The sequence below is a fragment of the Marmota monax genome, unplaced genomic scaffold (assembly GCF_021218885.2).
Source record: "Marmota monax isolate L192 unplaced genomic scaffold, Marmota_monax_Labrador192_F-V1.1 WCK01_AAM20220418_F8-fsc00101, whole genome shotgun sequence".
Lineage (NCBI taxonomy): Eukaryota > Metazoa > Chordata > Mammalia > Rodentia > Sciuridae > Marmota > Marmota monax.
Genome location: NW_026692786.1, coordinates 3,035,739 through 3,055,545, shown reverse-complemented (window position 1 = coordinate 3,055,545; position 19,807 = coordinate 3,035,739). Strand labels below are relative to the sequence as shown.

Sequence of the window (19,807 nt, the reverse complement as noted above, 5' to 3'; positions counted from 1 at the left end):
TTTAGGGCTAAATCCAGGAAAGTCTCAGAAAAACCAGTGTGAGTTGGTCACCCTGTCTGGAGGCCTAATGCTGTCCCTACCTCCTCCTGTTCAGAGTGTCCAGTCTTATGAACTTCCTTTGGCCACATCCAACATAAATTGTCTTTTGCTGTGTTAATGCTGTGCAGAGGAGACTTCCAGGTCTGATGCCAGTTGGTTGTAGGCCTGGATTTTATTTTCCTGCATGCATGCTAAGCCCTTAGCTTAACACACAAAGCCTTATAATTTGGGAAATGTGAGAGGAAAACCTCTCCCTTTACTCCTAAATCACCTAAAAGAGTAATTGCTGACAGTTTAGTATATTTTCTCTTGAAATGTTTCTTTGAATCTTTAAAAATTTTTGTTATTGAGCCAGGTGCAGTGGCACATGCTTGTAATCCCAGCAGCTAGGGAGGCTGGGCAGGAGGACCATGAGTTCAAAGCCAGCCTCAGCAATTTATCGAGGCCCTAAGCAATTCAGTGAGACCCTGCCACTAAATAAAATACAAAAAAGGGCTGGATGGGGATGTGGTTCAATAGTTAAGCATCCCTGAGTTCAATTCCTAGTACAAAAAAAAAAAATTTTGTTATATATACATTATGCCCTGCCCACCTCTCCTAACACTGTAGGGAGTGTTTTCCTCATCCTCTGGGCCACCTCCTGTCATCACCAAGCAGGCTATTGTCTGGAATGCCAGACTCTTTGGGGCTCTAGCCACAAGGGAGAATTCTGGACTACATTGGTGGCACTCTTGGGAGAAGACTGCAAGCAGGAAGGAACTCTGAACTTCATGCCTGGGGGGAGGGTAGAGAAGCTCTGAGGGCTTTATTAAGGCAGCTTTCTCTGTAGTGCTGGAGAATGACTGGGACATCCAAGTACTGGGACAGGGTCTCCAGGGAACATGACTCTAGATGATAACAAGTTCTGTGAAGAGGATGAAATGCAGTTAAGTAGTCAGGGTGTCTGGGTATAAGTGTGCTAGGGAACAAGGGGTCTTTGGAAATTATGGGTAGGGAGAGCCTGTTTGTAGAGAGGTCAACTGCATTGAGGCCCAAGTGAGATAAGGATCCAGACATGGGAAGAGCACTCCTGGTGGAGAAACCAACTAGCCCAGAGTCCCTAGGAAAGATTTATGTGTTATGTTTGCGAGCAGGAAAAGGCTCAGTGGTAGTGAGAGTTGTGAGGGCAACAGGTGATGAAGTTAGAGGGGCCACAGGCTGTCAGACCTGAGACCCCTCACCCCTTTTGATCACAGACTGACTTCCTCCCTGCCTGGCTTTCTTGCCTCACCTCCCAGTCAGTGCTGCCCATCCCCACCCCACCAAGTAACTTCTCATTCCCACCATTGCTGCCTTCACATGGTATTTCTGCCTTCTGGTCGACCTTCTCCACACACTCTGGTAGCTGTGCATGTGCAGGGCAACGTCCCCCTCCCATGCCGACATTTCCCCTGACACATCAGTGATCCTGCTACAAATACCTGTGAAGTGTCTCCTGAACACACACCAGTTTGGCGTAGTCTGTCCACTCTTGGGTTGCTGAGTGTCCCTGTAGGGTATGGCTTCGTCTGTCCCTGGTACCTGGTACATTAGGTTTTTTAATAAAATGCATCTTGTTATATGACAAAAGATGAGAAGGAGCTCAAGAGACAGCAAAGCTGTTTTATGAATGTTTATTAAAATGCAGTTTAAAGGTAAATAAAGCGGGCTGGGAATGTAGCTCAGTGGTAGAGTGCTTGCCTATCATATGTAAGACCCCGGGTCCCATCCCTTGAGCCACATACAAAAAATTTTCTTAAGTAAATAAAAGAACACCTACACTTAAGATGAAGTTTTTAAATAATGCAATTTGCCAAAAATCATCCATTAGATTTAAAGTAGACTGTAGTTATTTATGGTATGGCACTTTTAAATTGTTTTGTTTTTTGAGATACTGGGGATAGAAATCAAAACCTCCTGTGTGCTAGGCAAGAGCTCTACCATTGAACCACACTCCCAGCTCTGGTATGGTGTTTATTTTGCTTTGTTTTTAGCATACTCCCTTGTTTATTTTTAAATCCCTGTTTGCATGAGGTCAGGTAGCATGCTTGTCTTCAGTTAGATTAAGTTTCCTTTCTGGATATATTTACTGTGTATGTTTCAGATAATACCTTTTTATATTTCAAATGCAACAAATTACTTCGGTCGTATAATTGATAAACATGTGGATCTTTATGCAATTCTCAATGCTGAAATGAATGAGTATTTTAAAGATTCCAGTAATAAAACGACTGTCAAAAAGGTGGAAAATTTTGGATTGTATGGACTAGAAGAAAAAACACTTTTTTACAGGTAAAATATCTATTTTTCCTCTCTAGAGTTGTGAGGCATGAGGTAATATAAATGGTGTTGAACACCTGTGTTCACCATTGGCTGAGTGGGAGTGTACCAGGCCTGGCTTCTTCTAAGGAGGCCCTCCCAATGCACTGTGACCCCAGACACCTGGTACAGTTTTGCACAAGAGACTCCATCCTTGGCTCCTGAGCATAGATCACAATGGCAGTGCAACCCTGGACATTCAGGGAGTTGTCACTGTGTGCAGTATACACGTACATCTGCAGCTTGTTTAATTCTTAATAAATTTCTATAAAATTGGCATCATACCCTTCTTGTAGATAAGGAGACTGAGCTGAGAATGTTAAGTGAGTTGATTAAGGTCAGCTCAGTGGGTGGCACAGTCAGTGTTCCAGCCTGGCCTGGCTGCCCCTCCTGCTCATTAATATGCCCATTTTTCCTGAATCCACCTCAGGGCGGGCTACAGGTGATAGCTTTGGGTCAGAAAGTTTGAAATTTTAATTTTCCATATTAACTTTGTTTATGTTGTCAGATAAAAGGATTTCCTATATTCAGAAGTACTACATGTTTCTATGCTTAGGTATATTTTAAGTAATGTGCCACTAAGGATTCTGAAAGGCCTTCCTTTTTTTGTTTCTAATTTAGAGTAAAACAGTGCAGTCAGTGTAACAGTTTTTTTAGTATGTTTTCCTTTTGATGGGTAAATTGAGGCAAAGATGATTTCCTTGTGGAATCTCTTTGTTAAACCGATGCCACCATTGTTCTCCAGGGTCCAGGTGTTGGAGATGAGCCAAAAAGAAGACACTTGGGTCCTGGATAATATCCTTATAAAATTCATAGATGAAGGCAGGACTGGACTTACCACAAGAAACCAGCTGTTGCATCTCCCAGAAAATTTCCATACTCTTCCTCCTCAGGCCGTGGAGTTTATTGTATGTAGAGTGAAACCTGCTGATGGTGAAATTGAGTGGAATCCAAAGGTGAGTTATTTTGGCTTTTTATGTTTTGTCAACTTGTGGAATATATTTAACCCATAATATACACAGACTTAGAGTGTTGAGTGTTTGCTTCATGATCCTAAGCAGTTAGAGTGTGATCTGCTTAAAGTCCCAGCTGGTACAGGACTGTAGTAACTGCCATCATGCATAGAACTAGCCCTGAGCCAGAGTGTTGAGGACCCCTGACATTGTGGCTTCCATTGTTAGTGCTCATCTTAGAACTGATATAACACAGGGGTTGTGGTAAGATGAACTGGCTATCAGCTTAAGGAAGAGAAACAGTGCAAGCACCAATGAAAATGAGTCCCAGGCAAAGTGGGGACATAGGTGGCGGCCAGGTCACTCTGTTGGAGGAAGGGGAGATGGAGCTTCTAATGTGAAGGACATTTCCTCTGGGCCCTATGGGGGTCACTAGAACGTCACCAAGTAGAACGGCAAGGGCACCTAAGGCAGAGAACACTGCCTGAGGCAAGACATGGAGCCCAGAGAGCAGTCCCGCAGGCTCACATAGCTGTCCAAAGTGGGCAGAAAGGCACCACACGTTGTCTGGCTCATCGCAGAGCAGATGCTCCTGATTCTTCAAGAGAAGGTTGAATTTTGTGGAATCTGATTAATGGATTATGAAATAAGCCATTGCAGTTAGCAAAGTGAAAACATTTCGGGTCATAAGCAAGGTTAAACACCGCCCGGGAAATAAGCAAATGAATGTCTCTTGATGAATACACAACCTTACCATTGTGGGTTTAGTGAAAAGAGCCTTTATCAAATGGCAGTCTTTTCCATTTGTTGTACTAAATATTTACTGTTTATTGTGTGCCAGGTGCTGTGCTGGGTTCTGGGTATATAGCCATCAGCAAGAAGAAGACCTTGTCTTCAAGACAAGGTCTGTAAAGATAACTGACCACAGTTTTTTCTTAAAGGGCAGCCTTCTATAGACATAGGGACAGGTTCTCCTGTATATGTTCTTCCAGGTGCACTCATAGATTCAAGGGGAATGGAAACAATCTCATGTCACTAACCATTTCCCTCCTGTTCTGCTTCATTGGTGTTAAAATGTGCATGAAAGATTGCCGACAGGCCTCACCTGCTGCGGCCCTCCTTGAGAGGAAAATAGTGACACATTCAGAAAAGAGCACATGAAAGACCAGTGCCCCCAGACCCTGTCTAGCAGAGCAGAGCAGCTCCATTGCCATGAAATCCTCTGGAGCAGCAAGAACAACTTTTTTTTTGCTTCTATTGGTCTTTCAAACATACATACTCTGAAGACAGAAGAGAATTGATGCAAGTGATGAGTGCATACATGTCCACAGCAGTAAACAATTAATATTAGGATTCCAGATACTCCACATGGACTCTCACCCATTCCTGAAACAACTAGCATGAGCCCTTGGGCAAGTTCCTGCACCTTTCTGCATCTCTCCTTGATAAACTGTTGTTACCTTCACTGAGGAAGTGGGGTGATGCCTCCCTAGCCCATAGGGTTGTTGTGAGGCTCAAATGAAACACACAGAATATTTTGCAAATTATGCAGCATATACTGAATAAAGTCTTTTGTTAAAGCTTCAGATAAATAACTGAAGTCCTTTTTTTAGGTTACCAGGTACATTCATCATAAAATTATTGGAAAATTGCATGATGCAAAAGTGGTACTGGCTTTGGGAAACACAGTTTGGATTGATCCGATGGTAAGCATGCAGTTTTATTAGAAATCTCAATTTGAGTAGGCTTCTAAAATAGTCCAAATTTTTCCAATGTGCTGTGTGAATGACCATTTGCACCCCAGCTTATTTGGGGCTCTAAGTTAGGGAGACATCTTTTTCATGTTATTTCAGTCATGAATTTGATTGTGGGTTTGGTTTTTCGTTTTTTTTTTTTTTTTTAAGTGTTTTACATGGTAACCCAGTAATCCTTCTACGCATGATGTGCATGCACTCTCACTTATAAAACTAAAGTTTCATGAAACTGTTCTTACTTCATATGACATTCTCTAATATTTACAGTTCTGCTCTATTTAACTTCCTTAATGTTGATCATGAATAATTAAGTCAGTCTCACAACCCACCATCCACCCATATGATAAACCTGGGATCAATGACTGCTGTAGAGGATCCATCTTTGCTAGTTTATAAATGATCCTAAAGACCTAAGATATGCTCAGTAATGCTGATAGTTCTGGTCCTTGGACATTCAAACATAGGTTTTTCTACCTTATTCATTCACCAATTATTTACTGAGCACCTACTATGTGCTAGGACCAGTACTGGGCCCTTGAGTTCCATCTGAACAAAGCAGCTGAGGCCTTCTGCCCTCTGATGCTGATGTAGAGTTGGGCATGAGTGTGACACAAGGACATGCAGTATACAGGTCTCTATGGCTCTCCACTGGTGCTGGCACACCCCTCTCTGAGTTTGCTATATTAGACAAATCTTAATTCCTGTGATTGTTTGTAAGATTTTTAAGGAATTCAATTCAAAATTGTTTTGCTAAAGGTAGTTTTTATAAAGTTAGCAAAGTTCTAATTCCTTAAAAGGGGAGTTTGGCTTATGATTTAAGGATAAGAGAGAAATAGTTTTAAGAAGAGAAAATGTAAATTACCAATGCAGATAAGCAGATTTTTTGGGGGGGAGGGTCTTAGTTGATGTTGTTGTAGTATTATAGTTGTTTTCAGGAAACTTTAGCAGGAATTTCTAAAACTGCAGCTTATAGAATGAAGCAAAAAAGAAAACCCACTTGGCAAATATGTTCCCACAGCTGCAAAGTGTGCCTCAGTGTCCATTGACACACCGGAAGGAAGCTGACCCCCAATCTTGCCAACTTCTCCACCCAGACCAGCTCTGTCTCCACTTTGAGTGGAGAAAGGCTTTCATGCACATTGCCAAGTGTGAGACATATGCCCAGGGTTCACTCAGGAAGGTGCCCGGAGGGGCCAGCCTGGCCTACCCCTGCTTCACTGTGACACTCAGTCCTGTGTCCACACCTCCCCTCCACAGGAATCAGACTGTTGCAGATTTTTGTGGTTCAGTTAGTTTTGTATAAATTTAAATGAATGAGAGTATTTTGGTTGCAGAAAAGACAAGTAGAGGAAATAGTCCAGAACACAGAATTTAGGCTCTTGGGATAAGCCCTCTCTGGACATGTTAGGACTCTGAGCCTTAGGCTCCTCCTTGCTGATAGAGATAAAAATAGTTGAGTGAGAATCAGAAGAATGTAAGAATTTTGTATTTTGTTACATCACCACAGATTAGTCTGGAATAGGGGTTTTATTCATATTTCCACCATGTGGGTTTAGGCTTGGGAAGATTTGATGTAACCTCAGTTGTGAAATACACAGATGTTGCAGTGGGAACCACTTGTGTGTTGTGGCATGTTCTGGAGCACATCAGATGTGCAGAGAGAGACTGAGAGACCACGTGAGAGTATTCAGTTAAAATTCAGAGAGTGACTTCTTCAAATGCATGTTTTTTCTTTGATTCAAGGTACATGTTACAAAACTTTCAAATTTGAAAACTTCTGTCATTGATTATAATGTTCGAGCTGAAATTTTGTCTATGGGAATGGGCATTGACAATTCGGAACACATAGAACAACTGAAAAAATTATACAAAGGAGCTAAAATGCCAAATTTTGAAGCACACATAAGCCAACCTCAGTAAGTACAGTTCTGCCTCCCTTTTGGAAGAGATGTTTTGTTTTAAGGAAATATTAAGTGTTAAGTTAAATGAGTCTCCACATCCCTGTCACTCAGTTTTGATAACTATCAAGGATCAGGGAATCTTGTTTTATCCATACCCCAACTCTGTTTTGTTGTTGTTGTTGTTATTGTTGTTGTTGTTAGTTGTAGATGAACAGAATGCCTTTATTTTATTTGTTTCTTTTTATGTGGTGCTGAGGATTGAACCCAGTGCCTCACTCATGCTAGGCGAGCGTTCTACCATTAAGCTACAGCCCCAGTTCCCCAACTGTAGTTTTTTGTGGAGTATAATCAAGCAGATCTCAAGTGTGTTATTTCACCTGTGTATCTAGTGTACTATTTCACCTTTCTCTCTCCCTCCCTCTCTCTTTTTTGGGATGTGTGTGGAGAGGACGGGTGTACCGGGGATTGAACTCAGGGGCACTCGACCACTGAGCCACATCCTCAGCCCTGTTTTGTGTTTTATTTAGATACAGGGTCTTACTGAATTGCTTAGTGCCTCGCAGTTGATGAGGCTGGCTTTGAACTCACAATCCTCCTGCCTCAGCCTCAGGAGCTGCTGGGATTACAGGTGTGTGCTTCTGCGCCCAGCTTTACCTGAATCTCTTACAGAATGGACTTGTGTTAACTTTTTGTTGGCAAATAGCACACATACAGAAAAGTGCACATGTCACAAGAAGAGTTTGATGGATTTTTTTGAGCACAGCTGGGAAACCAGCCTCTGATCAAGAAAACAGAGCATGACTCAGAGCCTCCTCCCCTCCCAAGGAAAGTCATTCTGTCATGGAAAAGCATAGACCGGGTTTCCCTGGTTTTGAACTTGGTTTGAATGGAATCAGCAGTAATTCTCCTTTCTGTTTAGCTTCTTTAACTCAGCATTGCTTGTGCAGTTCATCTAGTTGTGTATGCTGCTGTGGATCTGATCATTCATTGCTACATCATGTCCCTTTGTATGAATGGACCATGATTTGTTTTGCCCATTCTGCTGTTGCCTGAGACCTTCCACTTGGGGGGTACTTCAGGCAGTGGTGTCTCCTGCATATCTTTTGGTGCACTGAGAGAGAGTTACGATGGAATGGAATTGCTGAGTCATAATTAGAGCCACTGTCCATCAGTTTTCCAAAGTGGCTGCACAGTTTACACACCCATAAGCAGTACATGAGTGACCATTAAGTCTCTCTGAAAGGGTATACAGGCAACCACAGAGGGAGAAGATGGACACAGCATGTGTGTTCACCAGATGATTTGTACCAAGAACTCCTGATCATAAAGAAAAATGTGGACCTCTATTAGGAAAGGGGACAAAAGACTTGAATAGCCACTTCACAGTGTCCAGTTGCTTTGTGAAAAGGTGCCCAAGCTTATTAGCCAGCCAGGAAGTGCAGATTCAAACCATAGTCAACAGCACCACAGCTCCAGCATGAAGGGAGAGAAGAGAAAGGAAGTCCTGTTGTCAAGGATGTGGAGGAACGGTAGCCAGGCATGGTGGTGCCCACCTGTAATCCCAGTTATGTGGGGGACTGAGGCAGGGTGAGGCCCACCTAGGCAACATAGCCAGACCCATCTATGAGTATCTATGGAATTGAAATATCAGTTGGTTTCTTCCCACTTTTGGAAATGAGAGAAATTTCTCCTACTTACAAGAGATTCTTTTAAAAATGAAGGTGCCTTTACAATTCAGATTTAATAAACATATGAGGTTTGGTCATTTATGGGAAGCCCCAGTTTTGCACAAAGCCTCTGCTAGTTCCCTTTCCATACTGTGATTTTGAAATTGAGCAGAGAGAATTACAACATTGCCGCAGTCACAGGCAGAGTAGAGAGCTACAGAGCACCACGAGGTCTTACAGAAGAAGCCCACCTAGGAGACTGTACGTCAGAGAGTTCTTAGAGAATGCAGGAGATTCCGATGGGTAGAGAGGGAGCAGCTGTGGAGAAGCAACCCTTGGAGAAATGATACAGGGATGGGATGAGGTTGGGGCAAGTTGAAGTAACAATAAATGGTGAGGTTGATGGTGAGAAGGCTTACAAGGCTGGGTTCACCAGGGTGTGGAAGATTTCAGGATGATGTTCAGCATTTGTACCTGGGTAGGTAGTCAGTGGATGAGGAAAACTTTTTTAGGATTCTAAAAATACAGCTGACACAGCATGTTGGGATGAGGAAAGACAGTACACAGGAGATGGGGGATGGGGTGGCAATTACCTAGATGAGAAGAAGGCTGGTATCCCCCAACAGGAGGACATATTCTGGCACTGACAGGTGGAGAAGCCGTAAGATAGTGACTGGCAGATATAGAGAACAGGATTCTGAAACCCAGTGACTGTGAGGACGTTTGCATGGCAGACAGTGTTTTCCAGAGAGCAGCTCTTCGGAAAGGAAGAGATACTAAGTTTGGTTTTAGACATGCTGTTTTAGGTTTATTGAAAGTATAAGCCCACAGCTCAGGGAAGCAGCAGGGAAAGACTGTTGGTTTGCTGGCATTTGAGGAGAATCAAGACTTTGGTCAGTGTGAGGATGAAGAAGCAGACCTGGTGGAGGAGGATCTAGTGCAGGAGGTCAGTGCTATGGTGGAAGAGGAGGGTGGGAGGAGCAGGACGTGAGGAAGAGGAGGCCTGGGGTGGAGCGCCTGCATTGGTGGGCACGGTGTGCTCTCCTTCACCATTTGCTCAATGCCATGCCCCAGGTTCACACATGTCTGTCAGAGGCCACCTTGGAGACACATGTTGACACCCCCTCCTCACAGACATCTGTGGGTATGTAGCTGTGCTGCACAGGTCTGCTCACTCTGGCTTGAATTATCTCTGAAAGGACGCACAAAAAGTGAATTACATTGTCACCTATGACTGGCTAGCTGGGGAAGAGGGGTGCAAGGAACATTTTTTATTGTGTAGGCCTCCATGAATGTGGCTATTTGCTCAGAGAACCAAAAGAATAGTACAATTTTAAAAACTTAAGTGAACAAGGCAGCCCTCAATGTACTGATATGAAATAATCCCTAGCTGGTTATTAGATAAAATAAACTGGAGTAGCACAGTGGATTTAGCAGGTTCCCACATGTTGAAGAATATGACTGTCTCTGCGTTTCAGATAGATATAAATGGCAATATTTGCTTTTTTATGCAAAGAATATTCCTAGAAGTTGATTTAAAATGGTGTAGTCTCTGGAAAGATGGTCTGAAACACAAGCAGGGATGAAGGAAACTGTTTTCACTTCTGCTCTTCTGTACTGTGTGAAGTGGGGTAGCAGTGTATGTTGCTAGTCTCAAAATTCCAATGAATTTGGAAGGAAAATTGTTGAAGTAAATGAGTGAATGCCTTTCTCTGATAATGTCTGTCATCCACTGTGTGCTTGATGTAAGGGCATAGTAGTGAGCAGAGCTGGCCAGCCCTGCCCTGTCATCAGTAAATAAATCGTAAACTCCTTGTGAATCTGACTGCAGGGTACCGAGCACTTCATTCATTTATTGCCTGCCATTCTCTTCCTTTGCCCAAGTGTCTCTTGAAGTTCCAGAGTTAACCTCCACCTTTTCTATCCAGGACACCTCCATTAGTAGAAAATGCTGCTTGTCTGCAGGACACACAGCAAGAGGACAGGAATGCAGAAAAAGGAGCTGGCTCTGAGTTGAACTCGGAGAACCTAAAGCCCGGTTGGTACTTTTTATTTAAAAGATGGTTGGGGCTGGGGATGTGGCTCAAGCGGTAACACGCTCGCCTGGCATGTGCAGGGCGCTGGGTTCGATCCTCAGCACCACATAAAAATAAAGATGTTGTGTCCACCAAAAACTAAAAAATAAATATTAAAAAAAATTATCTCCCTCCCTCCCTCCCTCCCTCTCTCTCTCTCTCTCTCTCTCTCTCTCTCTCTTAAAAAAAAAAGATGGCTAACTTGAAATCACTAATGTTTAGAACTGCTCTCCACTGGTAGATGAAATACAGAGAAAATAACGCAAACTGTCATACCTAACTGTTCCTCTTTTTGATGATTCAGCTTCCAATGGTGGTTTTTTTCAAACAGTTTGAGGCATAACAGATGTCCAGTGAAGTACACAGGTGCTAAATGGGCAGCTCATCAGGGTTTGTACTTGTGTATATGTCCTCTAGCCACACCTAGGTTTTGCTTTTGAAGGTTTCCAGAACCCTCCCCAGTGACTTCCATTCTGATTTCGTTTTTTTTTTTTTTTTTCAAGATTTAATATACATGTATTCTTTTTGAGGATGGGTACCAGGGATTTCATGGAATATATAGTATAAAGATTTCATTCGAAATAAATGATATTCATTAAGCCAAAAAGAAAAAAAAAGGACATCAAGTTTTAGCTACATTGTTAAAATACAAATATGCAGATTTTTATATATGATAGCAGAATGCATTACAATTCCTGTTACACATATAGAGCATAATTTTTCATATCTCTGGTTGTATACAAAGTATATTCACACCAATTTGTGTCTTCATATATGTACTTTGGATAGTAATGATCATCACATTCCACCATCGTTTATAACCCCGTGCCCGCTCCCTAACCCTCCAACCCTTCTGCCCTATCTAGAGTTTGTCTATTCCTCCCATGCTCCCTCCTCCTATCCCACTATGAATCAGCCTCCTTATATCAAAGAAAACATTCAGCATTTGGTTATTTGGGATTGGCTAACTTCACTTAGCATTATCTTCTCCAACTGCATCTATTTACCTGCAAATGACATGATTTTATTCTCTTTTATTGCTGAGTAATATTCCATTGTGTATATATGCCACATTTTTTTTAATCCATTCATCTGTTAAAAGGCATCTAGGTTGGTTCCACAGTTTAGCTATTGTGAATTGTGCTGCTATAAACATTGATGAGGCTGTGTCCTTGTAGTATTCTTTTTTTTTGTTATTTTTAATTTTTTTTAATTTTAAACATTTTATTTGTCTATTAAATTATAAGCATATGTACCATGTTTTATAATATGCTATTTATTATTATATTAATTAAAAACTCATTGTGAGAAACTTGGAAAATATAAAGAAAATAAAAATCATCCATAATCCTACCACCTGGAGATAACCATTATTATCATTTTGATGTATTTCATGCTAATACTTTTCGTTACATTTTTTAATAGTTGAAATCAATTTTTATACATTTTATCATGCTATTTCATTTAAATTATAAATATAACTATTTCTCCATGCTATTAAATATTATTTACAAATTTTCTTTTCAATGACTGCAGAACATTTTATTACATGAATATATTCTAATTGATGTAACCATATAAGCATTTTTGAACATGTGGGGTTTTTTTTCTCATTTTTTAAATGACTATAAATAATACATTTGGTTTTTTTAATTATTTCCTTTAAAAATATCACCAGAAGTGTAGTTTAATCATTGTTTCAAAGAGACAAGGTACATTTTTAAGGCCCTTATTACTTTCCAAAAATAACAAAACAATAGATATTCACTTCAGCAGAAAGTAAGAATCCTGTCTCATCATAACCTCAACAGCATATGACATCTGCATTTTAAGTCTTTAGTAATAATTTCACCTTAATTTTTATTTCTTGGTACAAACAACATTTAAAATTGTTATAGTCCTTTGCAATTATTTTTATCTTGTTTTTTTTCCTGCCTTTATCCATTCACTTGATTTTCCATTTAATAAATGTTTATTAAAACAACTACTTCAGGGGCTGGGGATGTGGCTCAAGCGGTAGCGCTCTCGCCTGGCATGCGTGCGGCCCGGGTTCGATCCTCAGCACCACATACAAACAAAGATGTTGTTTCCGCTGAAAACTAAAAAATAAATATTAAAAAATTAAAAAAAAAACAACTACTTCAGAAGGGCATCTAGGTTGCTTCCACAGTTTAGCTATTGTGAATTGTGCTGCTATAAACATTGATGTGGCTGTGTCCCTGTAGTATGCCGTTTTTAAGTCCTTTGGGTATAGACCAAGGAGAGGGATAGCTGGGTCAAATGGTGGTTCCATTCCAAGTTTTCCAAGGAATCTCCATACTGTTTTCCATATTGGCTATACCAGTTTGCAGTCCCACCAGCAGTGTATGAGTGTGCCTTTCTCTCCACATCCTTGCCAACACTTATTGTTGTTTGTCTTCATAATAGCTGCCATTCTGATTGGATAGTATGCTGTTTTTAAGTCCTTTGGGTATAGACTGAGGAGAGGGATAGCTGGGTCTAATGGTGGTTCCATTCCCAATTTTCCAAGAAATCTCCATACTGCTTTCCATATTGGCAGCACCAATTTGCAGTCCTACCATCAGTGTATGAGTGTACCTTTTCCCCCACATCCTCGCCAACACTTTTTTGTTGTTTGTCTTCATAATAGCTGTCATTTCTGACTAGAGTGAGATGAAATCTTAAGAGTAGTTTTGATTTGCATTTCTCTAATTGCTAGCGATGATGAACATTTTTTCATATATTTGTTGATTGATTGTATATCATCTTCTGAGAAGTGTCTGTTCAGGTCCTTGGCCCATTTATTGATTGGGTTATTTGATTTTTTGGTGCTTAGCTTTTTGAGTTCTTTATATACCCTAGAGATTAGTGCTGTATCTGATGTGTGAAGATTTGCTCCCAAGATGTAGGGTCTCTATTCACCTCACAGATTGTTTCTTTTACTGAGAAGAGACATTTTAGTTTGAGTCCATCCCATTTATTGATTCTTGATTTTAATTCTTGCGCCACAAGAGTCTTATTAAGGAAATTTGGGCCTAATTCCACACGATGGAGATTAGGGCCTACTTTTTCTTCTATTAGATGCAGGGTCTCTGGTTTTATTCCTAAGTCCTTGATCCATTTTGAGTTGAGTTTTGTGCGTGGTGAGAGATAGGGGTTTAATTTCATTTTGTTGCATATGGATTTCCAGTTTTCCAAGCACCATTTGTTGAAGAGGCTATCTTTTCTCCAGTGCGTGTTTTTGGCACTTTTGTAATTTTGTGGGTTAGTGTCTGTGTCCTCTATTCTGTACCATTGATGTACCAGTCTGTTTTGGTGCCAATACCATGCTGTTTTTTTACTATTGCTCTGTAGTATAGTTTAAGGTCTGGTATAGTGATGCCACCTGCTTCACTCTTCCTGCTAAGGATTGCTTTAGCTATTCTGGGTCTCTTATTTTTCCAGATGAATTTCATGATTGTTTTTTTCTATTTCTATGAAGAATGCCATTGGGAATTGCATTAAATTAGTGCTTTTGGAAGTATGGTCATTTTTATTAATTCTTCCTATCCAAGAGCAAGGTAGATCTTTTCATCTTCTAAGGTCTTCTTTGACTTCTTTCTTTAATTTTTTAAAAATTATTTTAAAAAATATTTTTTTGTTGTCAATGGACCATTATTTTTGTTTTAACTTATGTGGTGCTGAGAATAGAACCCAGTGCCTCACACATGCTAGGCAAGCGCTCTACCATTGAGCCACAACCCCAGCCCTCTAATTATTCTTTATAACTGGATATTGGGTTTCTATGAAATATATACTTTTATGTAATCCCTTGTCTAAATGTTGGGTATGTTGCAAAAGAGTATGTGTACCTATAACTGTGTATGTGTTGTATATAAATAACCTGTAGGAAAATTTGACTTTGGTTTTGTACAGACACTTTATCTGAAGACACAGGAGCTGCTTCTGTTAGCAAAAGTGCACAGCCACACCTGAAAAGGTATGTCTCCCTGTTGCCAGAGCACATGCTCCCCTTAATTGGTGACTAAATACTGGTAAGCCTTTATCTTTCCTTCTAGCTTTCACCCACAAGTAAAGTGGTTCCAAAAAGAAGATGTCGTCATCTTGAAAATAAGAATAAGGAATGTAAATGATTACAAATGTAAATACTTCAGAGATAGAGTCATTTTCAGGTAAGTTTATGCATGGCTTATAAAATAAAATAGAAATAATTTCCAACATGCTAGAAGGCTAACTTTATTCTTTTTATAAATCTAGTGCCTGGGTGGGAGACAAATTTTACTTGGCTGATATGGAGCTGCAGGCCAACATAAGAAAAGATGAATGCAAGTGTGTAATTAAAAATGAGGAGCCTGTAATCACACTTGCAAAAGAGAAAAGGGAATCCTGGTGTAACTTACTCAAACAGAGGGTGAGTTGAACGCACTGTGGCTGACTGGTCTGCACACCATGGGTTTTATATTCGTTCACTTATGCGAGCTGTTTTATTGAACAGAATCCTAATGTGGCATTTGACTTTGATCACTGGGAAGAATGTGAGGAAGACAGCCCTTTCTCCAAGAGTAAGATGTGAAACAACTATTCCCTAAAGGGATGAGGGTCCTGAGCATGGTGTGGGTGGTGCATATCTGCTGACTTTAGGGAGTCGGGTTTTGTGCAAATGCTATTTGGTATAAAGCCCTTAGAAATTGGCTTTCTCTTTGTGATTGATCTTGGTGCTAAATGTTGTGGTATGAGAATTTACCACCTCTTGGTAATAAACACATTTTTCTTATAACACTTGTATGACATTTGACCTAGATGAACAATTTATTTTTGAGCAAATTTTACCAGCTCATTTCTTACCTAAAATAATAGAAATATCAAATAAATGGCTAGATTGAACTAGAACCCAAGGGACATTTTCTGCACTGACCAAAATAATGGGGAACAAAGATTTGCCAAATAGACTATTGTTAACATATATATTATCTAACTTTTATAGTCATAAATTCTAAAAACCTGTCCTGCAAAGTGGCAGAGGTGGTTGAAAACAGTGACATCACTTCGGAGGATGACGGAAGTGAGAGTGAATGAGAATGTGAAGTAAATCCAGAAGAATGGCCGGAAGACTTTGAACAAAAACATTGCTAAGTGACTGGACTTTAAGAAAACAAGCAGTCATAGCCAAACCTTTTTGTGCCTGAAGGATAAATTATTACTAAGTGTCATCTTGTGGCAGTGGATCGGTACTGGTGAGAATTCTTAGTTGACTTAACAATAGGTTAAAAATTATGAGATTGTCGAAGGTGGTGGAAGCAGGATCTGGAGTCAGAAGCAGAACCCAGATTGTACAAGAGTCTGCTTCACTGCCTCTAATAACTCATCCAGACATATACAAATTTGAACAAGCACAAACCGTGACATTTGAGATTTGAATCTCACCATATGCAGTTAGTACTTTTTTTTTTTTTTTTTTTGGTACTAGGGATTGAACCCAGGGACTCTTAACCACTAAGCCACATCCCCAGCCCTTTTTAATTTTTATTTTTGAGACAGGGTCTTACTAAGTTGCTTAGGGCCTTGCTAAGTTGCTGAGGCTGGCTTTAAACTTGTAATCCTCCTGCCTCAGCCTCCTGAGCCACTGGGATTACAGGCGTGCACAACCACGCCTGGCTTTAGTCCACTTCTTTTTTCATTTAGGCATTTGGTGGTACATTGCTTAAAACCCAGTGTTAGGCATATGAGACTTCCATTTTACAAATAAATTCATGTTCAACAACTGCTTAACAGAGCCCTTCAAGTTTGATTGAATTAGTCAGGATTCGCCATCACTGTGTACGGGTACTAAAACTTTCAGTATTCTCCAGATCTTGATAGCTTCCAAGCAAGTTGATTTTTTTCCCCAAGACAGTATGGGATTGCCTTAGGAAGACCAGAAGACTCAGGGCTTTCTGGATGTGTCAGTGCTGGTTCTAAATTGCCCCCTTGGACTTGCAGAGTCCAGGGCAAATGGGACAAAGTTTTCTTTTTTGGACACTTAAAAGGGACCTTTGCAGTATCTGGGAGTAACTATGAGAACACCTGGATGAAGTGAGCCCTGAAAACTTTCATGACTTGATCCTTTTGAAAGGTTGTGGCACCTAGGGTTACCAGCTTCTTGGGAGGAGTATGTATAGTCACTGCCACTTAGATGTAGGAGGCCAGGAGGCATAGTTGTAGAATACCCTGCATGCTTTGTTCATTTTAAAAAGTTGGGGAGGTGAGCTGTTGGGAAATTTTAAATCCTGTCCCTCAATATCAGTTTTTCAGTTTATCCAAGAAGTGGGAAAAAACATTGATAGAACATGACTGTTGAGTGACTGCCCCAAGACCTTTATTCTTTTTTTTTTTTTTAAACCAGAAGCACAGATGCCCAAGCTTATGTACATCCTCCGTTTAAGCTACTGCTTGAACTGAAGGTAAATTCTCTCATCAAGCCATCCCATGAGCAGGATTCTGGCTCTCACTTTTCTCATCTGTAAAATAAAATGCTGAGATCATTGCATAGCCTCCCCTTGCCACAGAGCATGCCCAGAGTGCTGTTGGGGCAGGCCATCTTTTTTGTCCAGGGATTCTGTGATGGGCACCAACCACTGCACTACAGTCAGAGGATGAGGTCCAGCCTGAAGAGCTTCCAGGAGCCTGTCCTTGCTGCTGCTATGACTCTCATGGTTGGCTGCCAGCTATCAAATTGGCCCGTGAATGAGATGGCTACATTGGGCAGGCTCTTCAGGAAGCAAAAAGATCTGGTGTCTTCTGGCAAGGTTCTACTTTGGTGCTCATCCTTGTTAGTGTCAGTTTCTGTAGGTTCAGGTATGCCCCTGCTGAGGGAGGGCTTGGGGCAGTGCCTGCACCTCCAGAGAGCATCCCGTGGGTACCCACTGGCTGCCCATCCTCTGTGCTTAGCTGTGTGTAGTCTTTTGTGAACAATAATGGCAGGATCTAGAGCTATAGAAGGTTGCTTCCCAGTGTTGATGGCAGGTCCTATGTCAGGACACGGTGCCAGTTCTTTTCACAGTTCACCAGTAGCTCAGTAGGAATATTGAGGGAGAAGGGCTGTATGTTTAAGTCTCAACTTCTTGTTTCAGACATTCAATGTTGCTAATATTTGAAGCTCTGAACAATATTTCAATGGACATAGGATGCTGACTATGTAAAGGATTCATAATTGTTTTTCTGTACTGCTATTAAAATGTACTGATTTCTGAAACGTAAGGGAAATTTTTTTTCATCTGTGCTTCTAAGATTTCTCTCACAGTTCTGATGTGAATGCCTTTGTAGTGTATCATTAATAAAGTTTCAGTGTCCTCACAGAAATGTTACTTTTTCTTTTCTTTTTTTTCTTTTTCTTTTTTTTTTTTTTTTTTTTGGTACCAGGGATTGAACCCAGGGCACTTAACCACTGAGCCACATCGCCAGCTCTTTATTTTTATCTTTTATTTTGAGCCAGGAAGGGTCTCACTAAATTGCTGAGGCCGACTTTGAATTTGTGGTCCTCCTGCCTCAGCCTCCCAAGCTGCTGGGATCATAGGTGTGCACCAGTGCGCCCAGCACGTTTTCAGTTTTTTAAACTGTATTTTCCTTGGGTGCTAAGTACAAAATAAAATTTATTTCACCACACTTTTGGTGACCAAGATGCTAGTGGGCTGTTGGGAAGCAAGTGATGTTGACCTGGATAGAGCTCCCGTGTAAGCACATTAGACTTTCAGTGTTCTAGGTGGATGGTCAACTTTGCAGTGGGGGCCTCATTATTCAGCCCAGCACAGACATATCATGTATATCACAGTTAAATACAGGGGTGGCAATATTTTTTCTGAAAAATGGAGAAAAAAATTTGTGAGATTTTTAAAAAATTTATGTCAAAGCAAAAATATCACCAGAATAGACCTTATTGATCATATGAGTTTAAGGAATACCCTTTATTTTTTATTTATCTTGCAGTGCTGGGGATGGAATCCAATGCCTTTCATATGGTAGGCAAGTGCTCTACTACTGGGCTTCCCCAGCCCCACCTGGTAATGGTCTTTATACAGCCCTTTCCCAGTCATCATCTTTCTGTTAGGCGATGTTCTCTCCTTTTAACTTTGGCAAATACCTGTCACTTCTGTCAAGACCTCTATTCAGAGAATGAAGGATATCTAAAAATAATATTATACAAACACCTGGGCATATTTTTTTCCTTAAGAAAAATATCAGGAAGAAATAACCACAAATATTGCTTACAAAAATAAATTCATCACAGTCTTGACTGTGCTACAAGCAATGAACTTGTTACTCAGTTTCTTTCTCTGGTGGGACGACTTCCATCAGCATCTGAAGGTACATGGTGACAGGCTCTGGGACAGAAAGCACAAGAAGTGCAGTTAGCAACACATAACTAAAAGACCTCCCTATCACTGCTGAGCAGTGAGCCTGTTCTTACTCTGTGGTGATAGGTCACCTCTTAGGACCTCCACTCAGGTGACACCTGGGGTTCAGAGTTAATGAGAACCCTCTTGGTAACTGTAATGGTTGTATAGAAATTATTTCCTATTAAGGAATTAGGAACCTGGTAAATATTTTTTTGCTTCTAATTTACACTATAGGAAAAATATGAGTGACTCAATTCTGTGTATGTATTTAATACCAAGCATTGACCAATAAGAAGTCACTGAGACTGCATTGTGTCTAAAATAAAAATGTTTGTTTTTTTTTTAAACCACCTTGACCCAAGGTCTTATCAGTTTTTGGAAGGAGCAACTTGGTTAAGCATACTTAAGGAAGGAAACAGCTGAGAAGCAGCTTGTATTTTGTATCATCAGGTTGCCAGTCATCCTGGCTAGGTTCTCCATCAGTGTGGTCAAATCCAAGTTCATTTCAGAAGCATGGAGAAAATGGCTATTTTTCTGAATGACTTCCTTTCCTTTCTGTACTCATGGGCCTGCCTGCAGCCTGTCTTTCTCAGCTTAGGGTTGAGACTTGAGTGAAGAGAATGGAGGTGAAGGGAGCTGTTTCAGGAAAGTGGAAATAATAGCTATGTGTGCTTTGTTTTCACTTTGCTAACCAACAGGAAATAGTCTC

The 19,807-nt window shown here is 40.7% G+C and overlaps 2 protein-coding genes across 6 annotated transcripts in view; one reads left to right on the top strand and one right to left on the bottom strand.

Moving 5' to 3' along the window:
- The window catches only part of Tdrd12 (tudor domain containing 12), a 67,536-nt gene extending 49,579 nt beyond the window's left edge, over nt 1–17,957 (top strand). For both annotated transcript variants that reach the window (XM_046448161.2, XM_058580440.1), the window contains 10 exons: nt 2,162–2,349; nt 3,122–3,332; nt 4,943–5,035; nt 6,827–6,999; nt 10,580–10,689; nt 14,642–14,705; nt 14,785–14,898; nt 14,984–15,137; nt 15,222–15,288; nt 15,711–17,957. In XM_046448161.2, the coding sequence (XP_046304117.2) occupies nt 2,162–2,349; nt 3,122–3,332; nt 4,943–5,035; nt 6,827–6,999; nt 10,580–10,689; nt 14,642–14,705; nt 14,785–14,898; nt 14,984–15,137; nt 15,222–15,288; nt 15,711–15,802 (1,266 nt within the window). In that variant the 3' untranslated portion in view covers nt 15,803–17,957. The remainder of the gene's footprint in view (nt 1–2,161; nt 2,350–3,121; nt 3,333–4,942; nt 5,036–6,826; nt 7,000–10,579; nt 10,690–14,641; nt 14,706–14,784; nt 14,899–14,983; nt 15,138–15,221; nt 15,289–15,710) is intronic.
- The window catches only part of Slc7a9 (solute carrier family 7 member 9), a 34,810-nt gene continuing 26,363 nt past the window's right edge, over nt 11,361–19,807 (bottom strand). For 3 of the 4 annotated variants that reach the window (XM_046448145.2, XM_046448147.2, XM_046448148.2), the window contains exon 13: nt 18,648–19,083. In XM_046448145.2, the coding sequence (XP_046304101.1) occupies nt 19,019–19,083 (65 nt within the window). In that variant the 3' untranslated portion in view covers nt 18,648–19,018. Of the gene's footprint in view, nt 17,224–18,647; nt 19,084–19,807 lie in introns of those variants that run through there. The other variant, XM_046448146.2, reaches the window with a different exon arrangement.